This window comes from Tachyglossus aculeatus, chromosome 1, assembly GCF_015852505.1.
Source record: "Tachyglossus aculeatus isolate mTacAcu1 chromosome 1, mTacAcu1.pri, whole genome shotgun sequence".
Taxonomy (NCBI): domain Eukaryota; kingdom Metazoa; phylum Chordata; class Mammalia; order Monotremata; family Tachyglossidae; genus Tachyglossus; species Tachyglossus aculeatus.
In genome coordinates, this window is record NC_052066.1 from 40812818 (window position 1) to 40832880 (window position 20063).

At 44.7% G+C, this 20063-nt stretch overlaps 1 protein-coding gene across 2 annotated transcripts in view; it reads left to right on the forward strand.

Annotated features, from left to right (window-relative positions):
- CARD8 (caspase recruitment domain family member 8) overlaps positions 1-20063 on the forward strand; it is a 64590-nt gene that overhangs the window by 36149 nt on the left and 8378 nt on the right. The window contains exons 5-13 of one of the 2 annotated variants that reach the window (XM_038746767.1): positions 459-506; positions 4744-4791; positions 4879-4925; positions 5012-5061; positions 10780-10997; positions 11112-11362; positions 15094-15228; positions 15704-15842; positions 18052-18105. In XM_038746767.1, coding sequence (XP_038602695.1) covers positions 459-506; positions 4744-4791; positions 4879-4925; positions 5012-5061; positions 10780-10997; positions 11112-11362; positions 15094-15228; positions 15704-15842; positions 18052-18105 — 990 coding nt within the window. The remainder of the gene's footprint in view (positions 1-458; positions 507-4743; positions 4792-4878; positions 4926-5011; positions 5062-10779; positions 10998-11111; positions 11363-15093; positions 15229-15703; positions 15843-18051; positions 18106-20063) is intronic. The other variant, XM_038746777.1, reaches the window with a different exon arrangement.

Consider the following 20063-nt stretch of genomic DNA (forward strand, 5'->3'; position numbering starts at 1 on the left):
GGAACCTACTTCTTACCTGTATGTTCTTTTCTGGTGCTTAGTACAGTGTGGTGCTTAGTACAGTGCTTTTACACAGGGTAAGTACTTAATAAATAGTATTATACTGATCAGGACCAGACCCAGGCAAGGGAGTCGGAGGAAGAACTTTGCAGGTGAGGGAGTAGGGATCAGATCAGGAAGCAAAGACAAGGATATTTTCAACACTTCTCATACACTTTTTTAAGTCTTGTATTTGTATAGTTTATTATTTTAAAATATTTTTGAAAAATCAGAGATCTAGAGAACTTTTAACTTCTGTATCATATTGACGGATCTGGCAGATTCATTGCTTCGTGGGTTTAATTGTCTAGTGTTCTGGAAATCTCTGAAGTCATATACTGGCCAGGGGAAGCAATTCTTAACTATCAAGGGAAAGATTGTCAATGATATTTAAGGTGCTTGAAACATGGTTTTTATAGATGGAGAACAGGGAGATTCTGCTGCTGAAGAATCTTCTCTTAGTAAAGGTAAATATAAAATCTACTTTTTCAGTCTCTTGTTGACCTATGCTTTCCCCTTAGCAACCCTCTCCTTTTGCCCTTCCTTTAGTAGTAGCATTTATTGTGTACCCACTTTGTGAGGGCACTATACTAGATGCTTTAGCATATAGCATTTAAGAGAAGCAGCGTGGCTCAATGGAAAGAGTATGGGCTTGGGAGTCAGAGGTTATGGGTTCTAATCCCGGCTCCACCTCTTGTCAGCTATGTGACTTTGGGCAAGTCACTTCACTTCTCTGTGCTTCAGTTACCACATCTGTAAAATGGGGATCAAGACTATGAGCCCCATGTGGGACAACCTGATCACCTTGTATCCACCCCAGCACTTAGAACAGTGCTTCACACTTAGTAAGCGCTTAACAAATGCCATTATTATTATTATTTAGCTGTGGAGTGAACCATTTTTTGATCAGATGACTCCTGCCTCCCTTCTGCTGGGAACTCCTCCCCTCTTCACTTCTGGCAGACCACTCTTTTCCTCACCTTCAAAGCCTTTCTGAAATGTTACGTCCTTCAGGAGGCCTTCCCTGATTAATCTATCATCTCCCTGCCCTCTCAAGTACTTAATGCAGTACTCTGCTCATGGTAAATGCTCATTAAGTACCATTGATTGATAGATTCTACATTGCCCAAGAGTGTGGTTACTCACGCACCCCCATAGCACTTGTGAAGAAATCATTAACTCCATTTTTTTCGTCCGCCTATAATTCATTTTAATGTCTTTCCCCCCAACTAGATTGTAAGTTCCTTGAATGCTTAATGTAGTGCTCTGTGCACAGGAAGCACTTGATAAATGCCAGTGATTGACTGATTGACTCCCCCTTTTAGACTGTGAGCCCACTGTTGGGTAGGGACTGTCTCTATATGTTGCCAATTTGTACTTCCCAAGCGCTTAGTACAGTGCTCTGCACATAGTAAGCGCTCAGTAAATATGATTGATTGATTGATTGTCTACCCTCCAAAGGTCTCATTATAGTGCTCTGCATGGATTAAGTGCTTAATAAATATTACTAGTTGAATGCTTGAAGGAAAGTTTGTCCTCTAGACTCTAAGCTCATTGTGGGCAGGAAACGTGTCTACCAACTCTGTTGTTTTGTACTCTCCCAAATGTTTAGTATAGTGTTTTGCACACAGTAAGTGCTCAGTAGATATGATTACATGCCATGTACTTTGTGGAGTGCTAGATAAGATAGAACATAATCAGATAAGACCCAGTGCCAGTTCAGACAGGGCACCCAGTTTCAGAGAAACTCCAAAAGGACACTGTGAGAATCAGGATAATGTGTCTACACTTCATCTTCACTTCATAGGAGAAGGGGCATGCGTAATGGATGGCCTGGAAGTCAGAAGGTTGTGGGTTCTAATCCCCGCTCCATCACTTGTCTGCTGTGTGACCTTTGGCAAATCACTTCACTTCTCTGGGCCTCAGTTTCCTCATCTGTAAAAATGGGGATTGAGACTGTGAGCCCCATGTGGGACAGTGTCCAACCCAGTTTGCATGTACCCAATCCAGTGCTTAGTACGGTGCCTGGCACATATTAAGCACTTGACAAATACTATTATTACTATTATTATCTTTAGTGTTTACTGAGGGTTTACTCTGGGCAGAGCATTGTATTAAGTGCTTGAGAGAGTACAGTACAACAGATTTGGTAGACACATTCTTTATCCACAAGGCGTTTACAGACTAGAAGAAGAGACCAATATTAAAGTAAATCACACCTATGTATGTAAGTACTCTGGGGCTGAGGGTGGGGAGAATATCAAGTGTGTAGAGGATACAGACCCAAGTGCATCGACAGTGTAGAAGGAAGAAGGAGTAGGGGAAGTGAGGTTGTATTTGAGGAAGGCTACTTGGAGCTACTTGGACTGTAATAAGGCTCTGAAAGTGGGGAGAGTGATGGTCTGTCGGATATAAAGGGGAAGGGAGTTCCAGGCCAGAGGCAGAATGTGGATGAGAGTTGGAGATGAAATATATGAGATTGTTACAGCTGGCTTTAGTGGACTGAACCGTGTGGTCTGGGTTGTAGTAGGAAATCAGCGAAGTAAAGTAGGAAAGGGAGAGCTGATTGAGGGCTCTGAAGCCAATGGTAAGGAGTTCCTATTTGATGTGGAAATGGATGGGCAACCACTGTAAATTCTTGAGGAGTGGGGAGATGTGGACTGAACTTCTTTTTAGGAAAATGACTTGGGCAGCATAGTGAACTGGAGCTGGGAGAGAACAGAGGTGAGGAGTGTGTGATAAGTGCTTGGGTCAGCATAGCAGCAGTTTGGATGGAGAGGAAAGGGTAAATTTTAGCCACATTGTGAAGATAAACCTGGAAGGATTTGGTAGCAGATTGAATATGTGGGTTGAATGAGAGAGATTTGAGGATAAATGTAAAGTTACGGGTTTGTGATACAGGTAGGATAATGGTGGCTTTTTTTTCGAAAAAATTGTATTTGTTAAGTGCTTTCTATGTGCCGGGCACTGTACTGCGCATTGGGGAAGACACAAGATAATCAGGTTGGTCACAGTCCTTGGGGCTCACAGTTTCAAACCCCATTTTATAGATGAGGTAATTGAGTCCTAGAAAGTTAAGTGACTTACTCAAAGTCACACAGCAGACCAGTGATGGAACTGGAATTAGAACCCAGGTTCTCTGACTCCCAGGCCCATGCTGTTTCCACTAGGTCATGCTACTTCTACCTCTGCAGGTGTTGTCTACGGTGATGGGAAATATGGTGGAGGACCGGACAAGGAGTTCTGTTTTGGACGTATTAAGTTTGATTTGTCAGGACATCCAGGTAGAGGTGTCCTGAGAGTGGAAGGAAATGCAGAGCTGCAGAGTAGGAGAGAGGTCAGGGCTGGAGAGAGCGATTTGGGAATCATCTATGTAGAGATGGTAGTTGAAGCTGTTGAAGCTAACTAGTGAATCCCCCAAGGGAGTGGGTGTAGATGGAGAATAGAAGGGAACCTAGAACTGAGCTTTGAGGGTGTCAGAGGGTAGAAGGCAGAGGAAGAGTCTGCCAGAGAGACTGAGAATGAGCAGCCAGAGAGATATAAATCAGGAGAGGACAGTGTCTGTTAAACCAAGGTTGAATAATGTTTCCAGGAGAAGGAGGTGTCGACAGTGTCAAAGGCAGCTGAGAAGTCGAGATTAGAGTGGAGTGTAGAGATGGTTAAGATTATATCTATGATTCTATTTATATTGATGCCTGTTTACTTGTTTTGATGTCTGTCTCCCCACTCTAGACTGTAAACCTGTTGTGGGCAGGGATTGTCTCTCTCTAATGCTGTATTGTACTTTCCAAACACTTAGTACAGTGCTCCGTACCCAGTAAGTGCTCAGTAAATATGATTGAATTGGTAATAATAATAATAGCATTTATTAAGTGCTTACTATGTGCAGTGTCCTAAGCACTGGGGAGGTTACAAGGTGATCAGGTTGTCCCCGGGGGGCACACAGTCTTAATCCCCATTTTACAGATGAGGTAACTGAGCCACAGAGAAGTTAAGTGACTTGCCCAAAGTCACACAGCTGACAATTGGTGGAGCTGGGATTTGAACCCATGACCACTGACTCCAAAGCGCATGTTCTTTCCACTGAGCCACGTACTTCCCAAGCGCTTAGAACAGTGCTCTGCACACAGTAAGCGCTCAATAAATACTATTGAATGAATGAATGTATTAGGGGTTCAAGAATATGCAGAAACCCAGCCCCAGCCTTTGAGGTTATAATCAAATTGATATCTTTCCAAGCACTGTATACTCAAGTGCTTAGGTACATTACGAAGGGACACAAGCATTTTCCCACAATTGACCCTTGTTGCGCCATTATTTTTGATGGACCCCAGAGTTAATGATAGTTCCTGGAATCATTGGAGGGAGGATTGAGTGATGGAATGAATCGTGCTTCAGCACTGAAAGATGGATACGTTAAAATGTAAACAACTCGCGTACATGATTTGTAAACAGTCTAGTCTGTTAGCAAGGGGACACATGAATGAACTTTGACTTGGATGGTCATATTGACATAAGTGAAGTGTAATAAACATACTACTCTTAATTACTTTTATCAACTATCTCTTGGGAGGTAGTTGAAAAGTTTTTATTTGCTTTTTTTGTTTATTTTTTGATGGGAAATTTGAAACTAGATTTGCATAATTTATTGGATACCTGCAAAATATGTTAACTGTGCTAACTAAATGTAAAATGTTTTCACAGTTGAAGAACTGGAAAAAAAAGAATTGCAGCCCAATTGCAGAGAATCAGGTATAATATAACCTTTTTACGAATTTTACATTTTAGATTTTCATGACATTCCTATCAGTAAAACTCTGATTTTTATCCTATATTTAGAGTTTGAAAATAGCCCTCCTCACTGTACACACTGCAGGACTGAAAATGTAAGTTTTTTATTCTAAACTTAATATTACATTTTGCCCATTTTAAGTTAGTCCACAAACTATTCAAACAATTATTTTAATTTCAGAATCAGAATGAAAAAGTGACTCCAAGACAGATTTCTCGAGGGCAGTTTTTGTAAGTATTTTTGGAAATAATAGCCACTTAATATGGTTTGGAGCAGTAGTTTTCAACCTGTTGTGGCCTGCACCCTTGCAAATTTGTTTCATCTTTTATAGCCTGAGCCGAGAATCAAAAATCTCACAAACTGCACTGCCCTCTCCAAGCCACAAACAGGTGGTACATAAATTTCCTTCAGTTTAATAAATAATGATAATATTGGTTAAGTGCTTGCTATGATCCAAGAATTGTATGAAGCACTGGGGTAGGTGGGTGAAAGATCATCAGATTGGATACTATTCGTATTCCTCATCAGCCTCACAGTCTGTTGGAGGAACCGCTTAGTGGAAAGAGCACGGGCTTGGGAGTCAGAGATTTTGGGTTCTAAGCCCAGCTTCGCCACTTAACTCTGGGCAAAGTCACTTAACTTCTCTGTGCCTCAGTTACCTTATCTGTAAAAATGAGTATTAAGCCTGTGAGCCCCACATGGGACAACCTGATTACCTTTTATCTACCCCAGTGCTTAGAACACTGCTTGGCACATAGTAAGCACTTAACAAATACCATTATTATTATATTATTATTATTATGTGAGGAAACTGAGGCACAAAGAAGTAAAGTGACTTCCCCAAGGTCACAAGGCAGGTAAGTGGCAGGGCTCAGAGTAGGACACAGGTCTTCTGACTCCCTGGACTGTCCTGTTTTTACAAGGCCCTGCTGCTTCCCTTCAACTTGGCAAATGCAACACTTCCAGTTCAACACATAAGCTCTTCAAACAGTGGAATTTGTTGAGTGTTCACTATGTTCAGAGCAGTGTACCAAACACTCGAGAGAGTACAGTACAATGGAGTTTGTAGACACGAAATCTTTTGTGACTATTCTGTTAAGTAACAGTAGTAGAAATAGTTATTGAGTGCCCACTTGGTGCAGTGCCCTGTTCAAGGGCCCTGTTCAAGGTGCTTGGGAAGTGTAGAATAAAGAAGTGACAGATTCCCTGTCCACAAGGAGCTTACACTCAGTTCATTGTTGAGCTCTGAGCTGCTGGAGAGCTTCCTTTTTGTTATTCTCACATTTTCACAGCCACGGCTGGCTGGGGCTGAGCATGGCACAAACATGGGACTGTCCTGTCGTCCCAGTGTCATGGTGCTGGTATTCTCCAGAAGACCACCACCATCCCGGTCTGATAGCCAAGCTCGATCTGGAGTTCCCATTAGCCAGCAGTGCTTGCCTGGGGGCCAGCAGAGCAAAGCTAATGAGACAGAAACCTCTTACCCAGCTGGCTTTAGAAGTTTTCTTGAGGCAGGAAAAAAGTTGTCTCTGCCCTTTCTGTTCCTTATTTCACCATTACGTGATCACGTGTGTGCACACAGTGTAATTTAATGGTCAGTGAGGAATTTAGGCTCTGAGAATTCTACTTATTGACAACTCTGTTGTACTTTCTCAACTGCTTAGGACAGTGCTGTGCCCCCTTCCTCACCTTCCTTCTCTCCTTTTCCATGCCCACTCTGATCCTCGGAGACTTCAACATCCACATGGATATCCCTGATGACTCCTCTGCCGCCCGCCTTCTATCTCTCCTTGACGCTGCCAACCTCTTGCTCCACCTCACCTCACTCACTCACCAACTTGGTCATACCCTCGACCTCATCATCTCCTACCACTGCACTGTGTCCACCCTCACCAACTCTGAAATCCCTCTCTCTGATCATAATCTTCTCACCTGCCTCCTCACTCACACTCCTTTCCCAGTAAATCCATATTACTCCCTCACAGAGATCTCCGCTCTCTTGACCCCATCCATCTTTCTAAGCGCCTCACACCCCACCTTGCCTCCCTCTCCTCTCTACCCAATCTTGATGATCAGATTACTGCTCTCAACTCTACCCTTTCTACTCAGCTAGACTCACTCGCTCCCCTTTCCCTTCGCCGCTCTCGTACCACTAACCCACAGCCCTGGGTCACTGCCACTGTCTGCCTCCTTCGCTCTTATGCTCGAGCTGCCAAACGCTGCTGGAGAAAGTCTGAACACCGTGCCAACCTCGTTCACTTCAAGTTTATCCTTTCCTGCCTTAACTCAGCCCTCTCCTCTGCCAGACAAAACTATTTCTCCTCCCTTATTGACACCCATGCCCATCACCCCCGTCAGCTCTTCCGTACATTCAACTCACTTCTCAGGCCCCCAGTTCCTCCCCCTCCTCCTTTCCTCACCCCCAACGATCTGGCCTCCTACTTCATTGATAAAATTAAATCCATCAGGTCCGACCTCCCCAAAGTCACTCCCCACCCCCTTCTCCAACCCCCCAGCTCTCAACACCCTCTGCTACTCTCCCATCCTTCTCAGCAGTATCCTCAGAGCTCTCCTCCCTCCTCTCAAGTGCTACTCTGGCCACCTGCGCTTCTGACCCCATTCCCTCTCATCTCATGAAATCCCTCTCTCTGTCTCTTCTCCCCTCCTTAACTTCTATCTTCAACTGTTCACTCTCCACTGGTTTTTTCCCCTCTGCCTTCAAACATGCCCATGTCTCTCCCATCCTAAAAAAAAAAAACCCTCTCTTGTCCCCACCTCCCCTTCTAGTTATCGCCCTATCTCCCTCCTATCATTCCTTTCCAAACTCCTTGAACGGGTTGTCTACCCCTGCTGCCTCAAATTCCTCAATGCCAATTCTCTCCTCGACCCCCACCAATCTGGCTTCTTTCCCCTACATTCCACCGAAACTGCCCTCACAAAGGTCACCAATGACCTCCTGCTTGCCAAATCCAACGGCTCCTACTCTATCCTAATCCTCCTCGACCTCCCAGCAGCCTTCGACACTGTGGACCACCCCCTTCACCTCAACATGCTATCCAACCTTGGCTTCACAGACTGTCCTCTCCTGGTTCTCCTCTTATCTCTCCGGCCGTTCATTCTCAGTCTCTTTTGCGGGGTCCTCCTCCCTCTCCCAACCCCTTACTGTAGGGGTTCCTCAAGGGTCAGTTCTTGGTCCCCTTCTGTTCTCTATCTACACTCACTCCCTTGGTGAACTCATTCACTCCCACGGCCTCAGCTATCATCTCTGTGCTGATGACACCCAAATCTACATCACTGCCCCTGCTCTCTCTCCCTCCCTTCGGGCTCATGTCTCCTCCTGCCTTCAAGACATCTCCATCTGGATGTCTGCCCGCCATTTAAAACTCATTATGTCCAAGACTGAACTCTTATCTTCCCTCCCAAACCCTGACTTTCCCATCACTGTTGACGGCACTACCATCCTTCCCGTCTCACAAGCCCGCAACCTTGGTGTCATCCTCGACTCTGCTCTCTCGTTCACCCCTCACATCCAATCCGTCACCAAAAACTGCCATTCTCAGCTCCGCAACATAGCCAAGATGTGTCCGCCCTTTCCTCTCCATCCAAACCGCTACCCTGCTCGTTCAATCTCTCATCTTATCCTGACTGGATTACTGCATCAGCCTCCTCTCTGATCTCCCATCCTCCTGTCTCTCCCCACTTCAATCTATACTTCACGCTGCTGCCCGGAACATCTTTGTGCAGAAACGCTCTGGGCATGTTACTCCTCTCCTCAAAAATCTCCAGTGGCTTCCTGTCAACCTATGCATCAGGCAAAAACTCCTCACTCTCAGCTTCAAGGCTCTCCATCACCTCCCCCCCTCCCACCTCACCTCCCTTCTTTCCTTCTACAGCCCAGCCCGCACCCTCCGCTCCTCTGCCGCTGACCTCCTCACTGTGCCTCGTTCTCGCCTGTCCCGCCGTCGACCCCCGGCCCACGTCCTTCCCCTGGCCTGGAATGCCCTCCCTCCACACATCCGCCAAGCTAGCTCTCTTCCTACCTTCAAAGCCAAACTCCTTGAACGAGTTGTCTACATGCGCTGCCTCGAATTCCTCAACACCAACTCTCTCCTCGAGCCCCTCCAGTCTGGCTTCCGTCCCCTACATTCCACGGAAACTGCCCTCTCAAAGGTCACCAATGACCTCCTGCTTGCCAAATCCAACGGCTCATACTCTATCCTAATCCTCCTCGACCTCTCAGCTGCCTTCGACATTGTGGACCACCCCATTCTCCTAACACGCTATCCAACCTTGGCTTCACAGACTCCGTCCTCTCCTGGTTCTCCTCGTATCTCTCCGGTCATTCATTCTCAGTCTCTTTTGCAGGCTCCTCCTCCCCCTCCCATCCCCTTACTGTGGGGATTTCCCAAGGTTCAGTTCTCGGTCCCCCTCTCTTCTTGATCTACACTCACTCCCTTGGTGACCTCATTCACTCCCACAGCTTTAACTATCATCTCTACGCTGATGACACCCAAATCTACATCTCTGCCCCTGCTCTCTCCCCCTCCTTCCAGGCTCGCATCTCCTCCTGCCTTCAGGACGTCTCCATCTGGATGTCTGCCCGCCACCTAAAACTCAACATGTCCAAGATTGAACTCCTTGTCTTCCCTCCCAAACCCTGCCCTCTCCCTGACTTTCCCATCACTGTGGATGGCACTACTATCCTTCCCGTCTCACAAGCCCGCAACCTTGGTGTCATCCTTGACTCTGCTCTCTCGTTCACCCCTCACATCCAAGCCATCACCAAAACCTGCCGGTCTCAGCTCCGCAACATTGCCAAGATCCGTCCTTTCCTCTCCATCCAAACCGCTACCCTGATTGTTCAAGCTCTCATCCTATCCTGTCTGGACTACTGCATCAGCCTTCTCTCTGATCTCCCATCCTCGTGTCTCTCCCCACTTCAGTCCATACTTCACGCCACTGCCCGGATTGTCTTTGTCCAGAAACGCTCTGGGCATGTTACTCCCCTCCTCAAAAATCTCCATTGAACTCGTCTTCCCTCCCAAACCCAGCCCTCTCCCTGACTTTCCCATCACTGTGGATGGCACTACCATCCTTCCCAAACAATCTGCGCATCAGGCAGAAACTCCTCACCCTGGGCTTCAAGGCTCTCTGTCACCTCACCCCTCCTACCTCACCTCCCTTCTCTTCTTCTACAGCCCAGCCCGCACCCTCCACTCCTCTGCTGCTAATCTCCTCACCGTGCCTCGTTCTCGCCTGTCCCGCCATCGACCCCTGGCCCACGTCATCCCCCGGGCTTGGAATGCCCTCCCTCTGCCCATCCACCAAGCTAGCTCTCTTCCTCCCTTCCAGGCCCTGCTGAGAGCTCACACCCTCCAGGAGGCCTTACCAGACTGAGCCCCCTCCTTCCTCTCCCCCTCGACCCCCTCCCCATCCCCCCCGTCTTACCTCCTTCCCTTCCCCACAGCACCTGTATACATGTTTGTACATATTTATTACTCTATTTTACTTATACATATCTATTCTGTTTAATTTATTTTGTTAGTTCTGGTTTTGTTCTCTGTCTCCCCCTTCTAGACTGTGAGCCCACTGTTGGGTAGGGACTGTCTCTATATGTTGCCAACTTGTACTTCCCAAGCGCTTAGTACAGTGCTCTGCACACAGTAAGCATTTAATAAATACGATTGATTGATTGATAGTAAATACCGTTGATTGATTGGTTAGTTGATCACCACAAACCCCCAGGGAGAGAAGACTGCAGTTCTTCATAGGGTTTTCTATGGCGTTTTCTGCTATCTTGGTCTCTCTGTTAAAGAAAAGTATTACCTCATCTCCACTCTGGTTTTTTTTAGTAGGAATGAAACATAGTAAGACTATTTTAAAGTCATTTGTGCATTACAAATAGCGAATTATATAACTACACTGCATTTCTCAACTGTCCAATGCAGATTGAAGCTGAACTCTGAGGGAACTTACCAGTGCACTGAGACGGGCCTGATTTTTGAAGTTAAAAAGAAGGTTGACATCAAATACTGTCTTTTGTCCTGGAGCAAATTTTCTGAATATGTTAAAAAACCCTGGATTGTTGGTGGCCCCATATTTGATGTAAAATGTGATCCATTCACTCTTAACTCCATTCAGTTTCCACACTCCCTCTGCCTGGGTTGTAAGTACTTTTAACGACTTCTTCCCCCCCCCCCACCCCCCCAACCACCCCAATGAGGGGCATGATATCTGTGGATGACACAATAACAAACTAATATTTTTCAAATCTTTATAGATCATGAATCCAATATGACATTTAAAGTCTTGCACATTAAAGGTTCTGGGGCAGCAATAGAGCCTACAGTGGATCACTCAACAACACACGTCAAATGGAATGTGAGCTCTCTTTCTCCAGTGGGACCAGTTATTCAGTCTGCAGACACTGTGTTCCATCATGGGGCTGTCATTTTATACAAAGTTATTGATAACCATCCATCTTTATCGTTTCGGGTGTATGTCGCTACTAATAACGACTCATTCATCAAGGTAAGACCACTGAACTCAAACCCCGTTATGCTCATGAAATAGCACTGTTTTCTGTTTCCCCATGTCTCCCCCGTATCCTTCTCTTCCCCCATTTTTATCCAAGGCTGCAGTGATTTTCTCTAAGATTCCAAACTTTGCATTCTAGCATGAGCACATGACATTTTATTCAGTGTTGGGGAGATTTCCAGCCAAACTTTCCAAGGCTGTTCATATACTTCCGTTTGACTCTGGTACTGGGTTTGATGATGATGGAATTTGCTGAGCACTTACTGTGTGCTAGGCCCTCTTCTAAGCATTGGTGTAGATACAAGATCATCAGTTCATACACAGTCCCTGTCCTAAATGGAGTTTGGATGTTGGGGTGGCGGAGAGGAGAATGAAAAGCAGCACCTATATATTATATATTTATGGTATTTGTTAAGTTCTTGTTATGTACCAGGCATTGTACTAGGTACTGGGTTTGATGCAAGCAAATTGGGTTGGACACATTCCCTGTCCCCCATAGAGCTCACAGTCTTCATCCCCATTGTGCAGATGAGGTCACTGAGGCACAGAGAAGTGAAGTGGTTTGCCCAAGGCCCACGCAGCAGGCAGGTGGTGGAGCCAGATTAGAACCCGTTACCTTCTGTCTCCCCAGCCCAGTGCCCTATCCACTGTGCCAAGCTGCTCCTCAATGTCATGCTCTTCACCTACATCAGTTAATCAGAGGTATTTATTGAGTGCTTAATGTGTGCAGAGCACTCTACTAAGTGCTAGGGAGAGTTCAGTACAACAGAGTTAGTAGACACATTCTTCTAAGAAACCCAACTTTTTCATTCCTGCCTAATGATATGAACATTTTGTTCAGTGTTGAGGTTTCCAACCAAACCTTTCCAGGGCTGTTCATGTGACATTCATTTGACCCAAAACTTTGTTGGATGATGATGGAATTTTAGCGCTTACTGGATGCCAAGACCTGTTCTAAGCGCTTGTGTCATCAGGTTGGACACAGTCCCTGTCCCAGCTGAGGTTTGGGTGTTGGAGTTGGGGAGAGGAGAAAGAAATGCATCACTTGTTCAAACAGTCAGTAGTATTTATTGAGCTGTGTGCAGAGCACTGTATTAAGAGGTTCGGAGAGTTCAATACAACAGAGTGGGTAATAATAAATTTAATTATGTTATTTGTTAAGTGCTTTACTATGTGTCAAGGCCTGTTCTAAGTGCTGAGGAAGATACAAGTTAGTTGTATTGATTGAGCGCTTACTGTGTGCAGAGTACTTTACTAAGCACTTGGGAGAGTACAGTACAATAAACGGACACATTCCCTACCCACAACGAACTTACAGCCTAGAAGGGGAGACAGACATTAATATAAATAAATTATAGATATTGCTGTGGGGCTGCGAGGGGGGATGACTAAAGGGAACAAGTCAGGGCGATGCAGAAAAGAGTGGGAGAAGAGGAAAGGAGGGCTTAGTCAGGTAAGGCCTCTTGGAGGATATGTGTCTTCAGTAAGGCTTTGAAGAAGGGGAGAGTAATTGTCTGTCAGATATGAGGAGGGAGGGCATTCCAAGCCAAAGGCAGGATGTGGATGAGAGTTCAGTGGTGAGAGAGACAAGATCAAGGTACAGTGAGAAGGTTAGCTTTAGAGAAGGGAAGTGTGCAGGTTGGGTTGTAGTAGGAGAGCAGCAAGGTGAGGTAGGAGCGGACAAGGTGATTGAGTGCTTTAAACCAGTGGTGAGGAGTTAATGTTTGATATAGAGGTGGATGGGCAACCACTGAAGTTTCTTGAGGAGTGGGGAAACATGGCCTGAACATTTTTGTAGAAAAATGGTCCGGGCAGCAGAGTGAAGTATGAACTGGAGAGATAGAAAGCAGGGAGGTCAGCAAGGAGGCTGATTCAGTACTCCAGGCAGGATAGGATGAGTGATTGGATTAATGTGGTAGCAGTTTGGAGAGGAAAGGGTGGATTATAGCGATGTTGTGATGTTGTGTTGCCCCATGTGGGTCTCACAGTCTAAGTAGGAGGGAGAACAGGCATTGAATCTCCATTTTCCAGATTAGGAAACTGAGGCACAGAGAAGTGAAGTGTCTTGCCCAAGGTCACCCAGCAAGCACGTGGTGAAGCTGGGATAAGAACTCAGGTCCTCTACTCCCAGATCCATGCTCTTTCCACTAGGTCATTCCCAGCCCTCAACGGGCTTACGGTGTAGAGGACGTCACTGCGATCTGCTGGAGACTATTGCCTTCACCCATGACTCCACTGCAAGGGGCCGTAAGGCCAGAGCCAGAGCTCCTGGGTGTGGCATTCTTCTCCCATAGTTCCCCAGGGAGATGTAGTCTTCCCACAATTCTATTTGGCTGGAAGCATGTATTCCCCCATTGTTGGAAATGGAAATTAATCATACTGTACCAAGCGCTTGGGAAAGTGCAGTATAACAGAGTTGGTAGTCACCCTGCCCACAAGAAGCTTACAGTTTAGAGGGGGAGACTGACACTAAAGTAAATTACAGTGCTATGGTGCTGAGGAGGGAGTGAATATCAGGTGCTTAAATAATAATAATAATAATAATATTAAGCGCTTACTATGTGCAAAGCACTGTTCTAAGCGCTGGGGGGGAATACAAGGTGATTAGGTTGTCCCATTTGGGGCTCACAGTCATATTCCCCATTTTCCAGATGAGGTAACTGAGGCACAGAGAAGTTAAGTGACTTGCCCAAAGTCACACAGCAGACAAGTGGCAGAGCCAGGATTTGAACCCATGATCTTAGACTCCCAGGCCTGGGCTCTTTCCACTGAGCCACGCTGTACAGATCTAAGTGCATAGGTGAGGCAGAATGGAGAGGGAGAAGCAGCATGGCGTAGTGGCTAGAGTATGGGCCTACGAGTCAGATTGTCTTGGGTTCTAGTCCCAGCTCCACTTGTCTGCTTTGTGACCTTGGGCAAGTCACTTCACTTCTCTGTGCCTCAGTGACCTTATCTATAAAATGGGGGATTGAAACTGTGAGCCCCATGTTCATTCATTCATTCATTCAATCGTATTTATTGAGTGCTTACTGTGTGCAGAGCACTGTACTAAGTGCTTGGGAAGTACAAGTTGGCAACATATAGAGATGGTCCCTACCCAACAGTGGGCTCACAGTCTAGAATGGGGAGACAGAGAACAAAACAAAACATATTAACAAAATAAAATAAATAGAATAAATATGTACAAATAAAATAAATAGAGTAATAAATACGTACAAACATACAGGTGCTGTGGGGAGGGGAAGGAGGTAAGGCGGAGGGGATGGGGATAGGGAGGAGGGGGAGAGGAAGGAGGGGGCTCAGTCTGGTAAGGCCTCAGTGTTTAATTCTATTTGCTTATATCCACCCCAGCGCTTAGTATGGTGCCTGACCAATAGTAAGCACTTAACAGATACCATCATTATTAGTGTATCATAAATAAAATACTGGACTCCAAAGCACAACAGTTGGACATTACCCATGTGACCCTTTCTCTTCCCTCCTCTCCCTCCTGCCATCCTCTTCCCTCCCCCACACACAGACTCCACTCCAGCTCCGCTCTAATAGTCACAGCCATAAAGCACACATTTTCCATTTGGTGGTTGAGCTTTGGCTGAAAGATGAAATGAAATACATGCAAAATGAAAATCCCAAGAGTCAACCTTCCTGTGCACTTCAGTTGATTTTGGTTGTTGTTTCAGTTGTTGATGCAGAAGACCAAACTAAAACCTATTTTCCAACTCTAGGATATTGCAAAGACTATAAAGCAATCCACTAAGAAATTTATGAAAATTGACAAGCCCCCTGTTTGTCTAAAATTACTAGAGAATGAAAAGAAATACAGATTGATCAGTGAACCAGAAGCTGAAATAACCCCAGAGGTATGTTTTCTGTGAGGTTCAATTAGTGATTTGATTAAATGGCATCAGACACAATTCTCTACAGAAAAGTCTCCAATTGTAGTACTTTGTCGTTCTCCCTATTTTACAGAATACAAATTTCCTTTGCTGATTTTAAAGGTACTCCATGCTTGTGGTAAATAGATACAAACCTGTTTTTCAGATATGGAGTTAACTTAGTTCTCACAAAACTGATATTCTAAATGTGTTCTTTAAAGACTTAAAATAAAAGAAAAAAGTGTCTATCCAGCAATGCTGGCTTTTGTTATCTTCCAAACATGATGTGTTGTGCCTTTTAGTTCCCTATACTAACTCTGTTCCACAAGCAAATTAGTTCTCACTGTTGTTCCGCTTTAGCCACCCTGATCTTTTGCATTGTTTGAAGTCCTGTTTTTATTTTGCATGAATAAGTAAAAGCATTATGGATCTTTTAAAAATATATATTTTTTTATTTTAGGAAATTCAATTTGTTGATGGGTCGCTTTTAAAGTTAAAAAGTTATATTGAGGTCTTTTTGGAACAGCCAGTGGATTTTAAACTATCTTTGGTTGAACTGGATTCTGGGGAAATTGTATGGAAAGCAAAACTCAGAGAATGTAAGTGCTTTGTGTATGGGGTGGATCTCAGGTTTGGTGTTCGAGAAGTAGCTATGTATAATGCCCGTGTACCATTTTAAAATCTAATCATTAAAGACGGTGTAAGAATCTTATCATAGAAGACAGAGGAAACAAAACAAAAAATTCTCGGAATTAACAAAACCATTTAGTTTAGTAAAACTGATGATCTTCCTGAATTAGCTCTAAATCATTAGTATCAAGAGTGGCAGAGTAACACCAGGAATGGTGGGTAGAACTAGGAAACCATGTCTCTCTACTCTGGACCCAAGCACTAACTAGCTGTGTGACTGACTAATTTTTTTTCCTATAATTGCCTTATAGAGACATGGACCTAACAAATTTGCCCTTTACCTTCCTTACAGAGTTTTAATGAGTTAACCCACTTCCTTGGAGAAAAGGTGCTATGTAAATTCAAGGCTTTGTTACTTCTGAAATAAAAATTGATGAGTAAGTAGATGCTGAAGAGGCACTAAGTGGCCAGTGTACACATGCCACTTTGATCGCTGAGGAAAATTTTTCTGCATGGCTTAGTGGATAGGGCACAGTCCTGGAAGTCAGAAGGTCAATGGTTCTAATCCCAGCTCTGCCACTTGTCTGCTGTGTGACCTTGGGCAAGTCACTTAACTTTTCTGTGCCCTAATTACCTCATCTGTAAAATGGGGATTGAGACTGTGAGCCCCATGTGGGACAAGGGACTGTATCCAATCAGATTTGCTTGTATCCATCCCAGCACTTAGTACAGTGCCTGGTACATAATAAGCTCTAAATAAATACCATAATAATTATTATTGTTATTATTCTGCTCTTGAGTCGGCTTACCACAGCCCACCTTTTTTCTATGCAGGAATGAAGGTCAAATTCAAAAATTTTTTTTTAATTATTTTTTCCAAATCCTGTTGTTGAAGTTATAAGCAACAAAAGATTCACTGTAACAAATGATACTTAGAGAATTGTATTCTATGTTACCTTCCTTGTTTGGCATAAATAAAAGAGCAGTAGAACATATGGCTGTTTATCATGGCAGTGGCTTGTCATCAGAATTAATGTGTGAACATGAATATTTACTATGACAGCAGCATCAGTGGCAACGACGATCTTTCAAAATCTTTTACCTTTTTAGTTGTCGTGGGGAGGGAGAAGAGGTGTCATGAGATGCAAGCGCTTAGTATGGTGCTTTGCACCCAGTAAGTGCTCAATAAATACGATTGAATGAATACAAGCAGCTGAGAAGCAGCGTGGCCTAGTGGATAGAGCATGGGCCTGGGAGTCAGAAGGACCCAGGTTCTATTCCTGGCTCTGCCACTTGTCTGCTGTGTGACCTCAGGCAAGTCACTTAACTTCTCTGTGCCTCAGTTTCCTCATCTGTAAAATGGGAATTAAAACCATGAGTCCCATGTGGGACAGGGACCATGCCCAACCTGATTCATTTGTATCTACCCCAGTGCTTAGTATAGTGCCTGGCACATAGTAAGAAATACCATTTTTTAAAAAAGTAGCCAGCCAATTTGATTAAGGCAGTTTAAGTGACTGGAGCATCTGAAAGGGAGCCCTCAAAAATCCCTGTAGATTGAGTAGGACACTCACCTAAACCCCAGAGGGATGCAGGGGTGTAATTGTTAAGTGTTTTAGGAAGATGGAGTTGGGTTTAAGTGAAGCTTTAAGAGTGTTCATTTAGGATCTGTCAAAAGCACAACCTAGGTTGAATTCATAGTGGCCCTTCATATTTGAAGAAGACACTGTCGATGGTTAAGTTCACTTAGGAGTGCATGTGTTACTGAAAAGGTCAGTGTCCATAGTCCGAGCCACTGTGTGCACACAAAAACATTGTCCCTTCCTTTCATGAATGCAAGTTCAGGAACAGGAGGCTGTGGACATTTTATGATGCCCCCACCCCATTGGGGTCTCCCTTTCTGTGCCTTGAATTACTGCATATTCAGCATTTACATATTTTCTTCAGGGAAAAAAATCAGCCTTTCAATCTGGGCATCCAGTGTGGAGATACGCAGAAACAAATTCCGAGTGCAGAGAGATGAGGACTTTATTCCTCTTGGTGCAAACTTTACTGTGAAGTGAGAGTGAAAAATTTGGCATTAATCACTCCAGAATTTCAAGATTCCATAATTCCTTAAAAGTTGTGTCCCATCAAGATTCCTTCCACCCTCTTAAAAATGTTTCTTCTATTTAATAGGCGATTGGGCACAACTTGACCAGAATCAGAATATTCAGAGAAACAGCACTAACAGTAAGTACTCATGGTGGATCCTAAAGTGAAATTTTTAGCAGTTTTGCTGCGGGTCACATGTCTAGATTTTATGTTTTGTCTGAGGGTTCAAGCCACTTAGCTTGCTACTCTAGGGACTCTCTTATGCTTTCCCTCACCTTCCTATAGGCGCACACCTGTGGTCTCAGGGAAGCAGGAGAGCAGAGTGGAAGAGTGCAGTCATAGTGTAAACAGGCTCATCAGCCTTGGCTCTGGAATCTCTCCCTGAGTTTCCTTCCTCCCTGTTCCCTCAGGAAAAACCCCTTATCTGTTTGAGTGCCTCAGCATCCTTCCTCAGTCAGTTACCAATTTGGTAGCTTTAATTCATTCATTCATTCATTCAATCATATTTATTGAGTGCTTACTGTGTGCAGAGCACTGTACTAAGCGCTTGGGAAGTACAAGTCAGCAACATATAGAGACGGTCCCTACCCAGCAACGGGCACACAGCACCTACTCTGTGCCGAGTACTGGATTAAACCCTTGAGAATATATACCAGAAGGAACAGATATGGCCCTGCCCTAAAGGGGCTAACGAGCTAATGAAGAAGACAGACTGAAATGATTTATAAGCAGTTGCAGCTGAGGAAAGACAAAGGTAATGGCAACAAGGGAATGTAAGGATGAAATAGCTGATGAAATAATTGAATGTGCAATTGAGTGTACATGTGCACGTAAGTGGATAGAAATAAATATATGATGCTAAGGGTGGGTGTTGGGTTGACCTGATTTGGGGGTGCTGGGAATTAATCAGGAAAGCCTTCTTGAAAGGGTGGGGTTTTAAGGGGAGTTTGAAAATGAGGAGAGCTGTAGTACTTGAGCAAGAAGTCTGAAGGACAGTGTGGGTGGAGCAAAGAGCATGGGCTGGGGTGTAGCGGATGGAGAGCTGGCACGTTCAATGGAGAAAGTTGCTTGAGCACAATCTTTTATTGCTAACCTCAATAATAATAATAATAATAATAATGGCATTTATTAAGCACTTACTATGTGCAAAGCACTGTTCTAAGCACTGGGGAGGTTACAAGGTGATCAGGTTGTCTCACGGGGGGCTCACAGTCTTAATCCCCATTTTACAGATGAGGGAACTGAGGCCCAGAGAAGTTAAGTGACTTGCCCAAAGTCACACAGCTGACAATCGGCAGAGCCGGGATTTGAACACATGACCTCTGACTCCAAAGCCTGTGCTTTTTTCCGCTGAGCCACGCTGCTTCTCTCAATCCCTCTGAGAGATCCCCGGCACTCTATTTTGCCCCTTTCTTTATGGTATTTAAGTGCTTCCTATGTGCCAGGCATTGTCCTAAGCGCTGGCAAGCTAATCAAATTGGACACAGTCCCTGTCCCACATGGAACTCACAGTCTTAATACCCATTTTACAGATGCGGTATCTGAGGCACATGGGAGTTAAATGACATAACCAAGGTCACACAGCAGACAAATGGCGGAGCCACAATTAGAACCCAGGTCCTCTGACTCCCAGGCCTGCGCTCTTTCCACTGGGCTATGCTGCTTCTATTCTGCAGTGTCTAGAATCCTTCACTGAAGGAGTTCAAGACTCAAGGGTGAAAAGAGATGAAGGTGATCCTTAAGGAGAAGGAGCTAATGGAGGGGACGCAGGTTAGGGTCCTCACTCACTGTAGGCAAGGAATGTCTGTTATATTGTTGTGTTGTACTCTTCCAAATGCTTAGTACAGTATTCTGCACACAGAAAGTGCTCAATAAATACAATTGATTGAAATGAAATTTCCATGGTGCAGGAATCAGGGCAGCTCCTCATCCCTCCAGGACCGTCTTGCCCCTCATTGAAACTTTCCAGGACTCATTCCTATGTGATGATAATAATAATAATAATGGCATTTATTAAGCGCTTACTATGTGCAAAGCACTGTTCTAAGCGCTGGGGAGGTTACAAGGTGATTAGGTTGTCCCACATGGGGCTCACA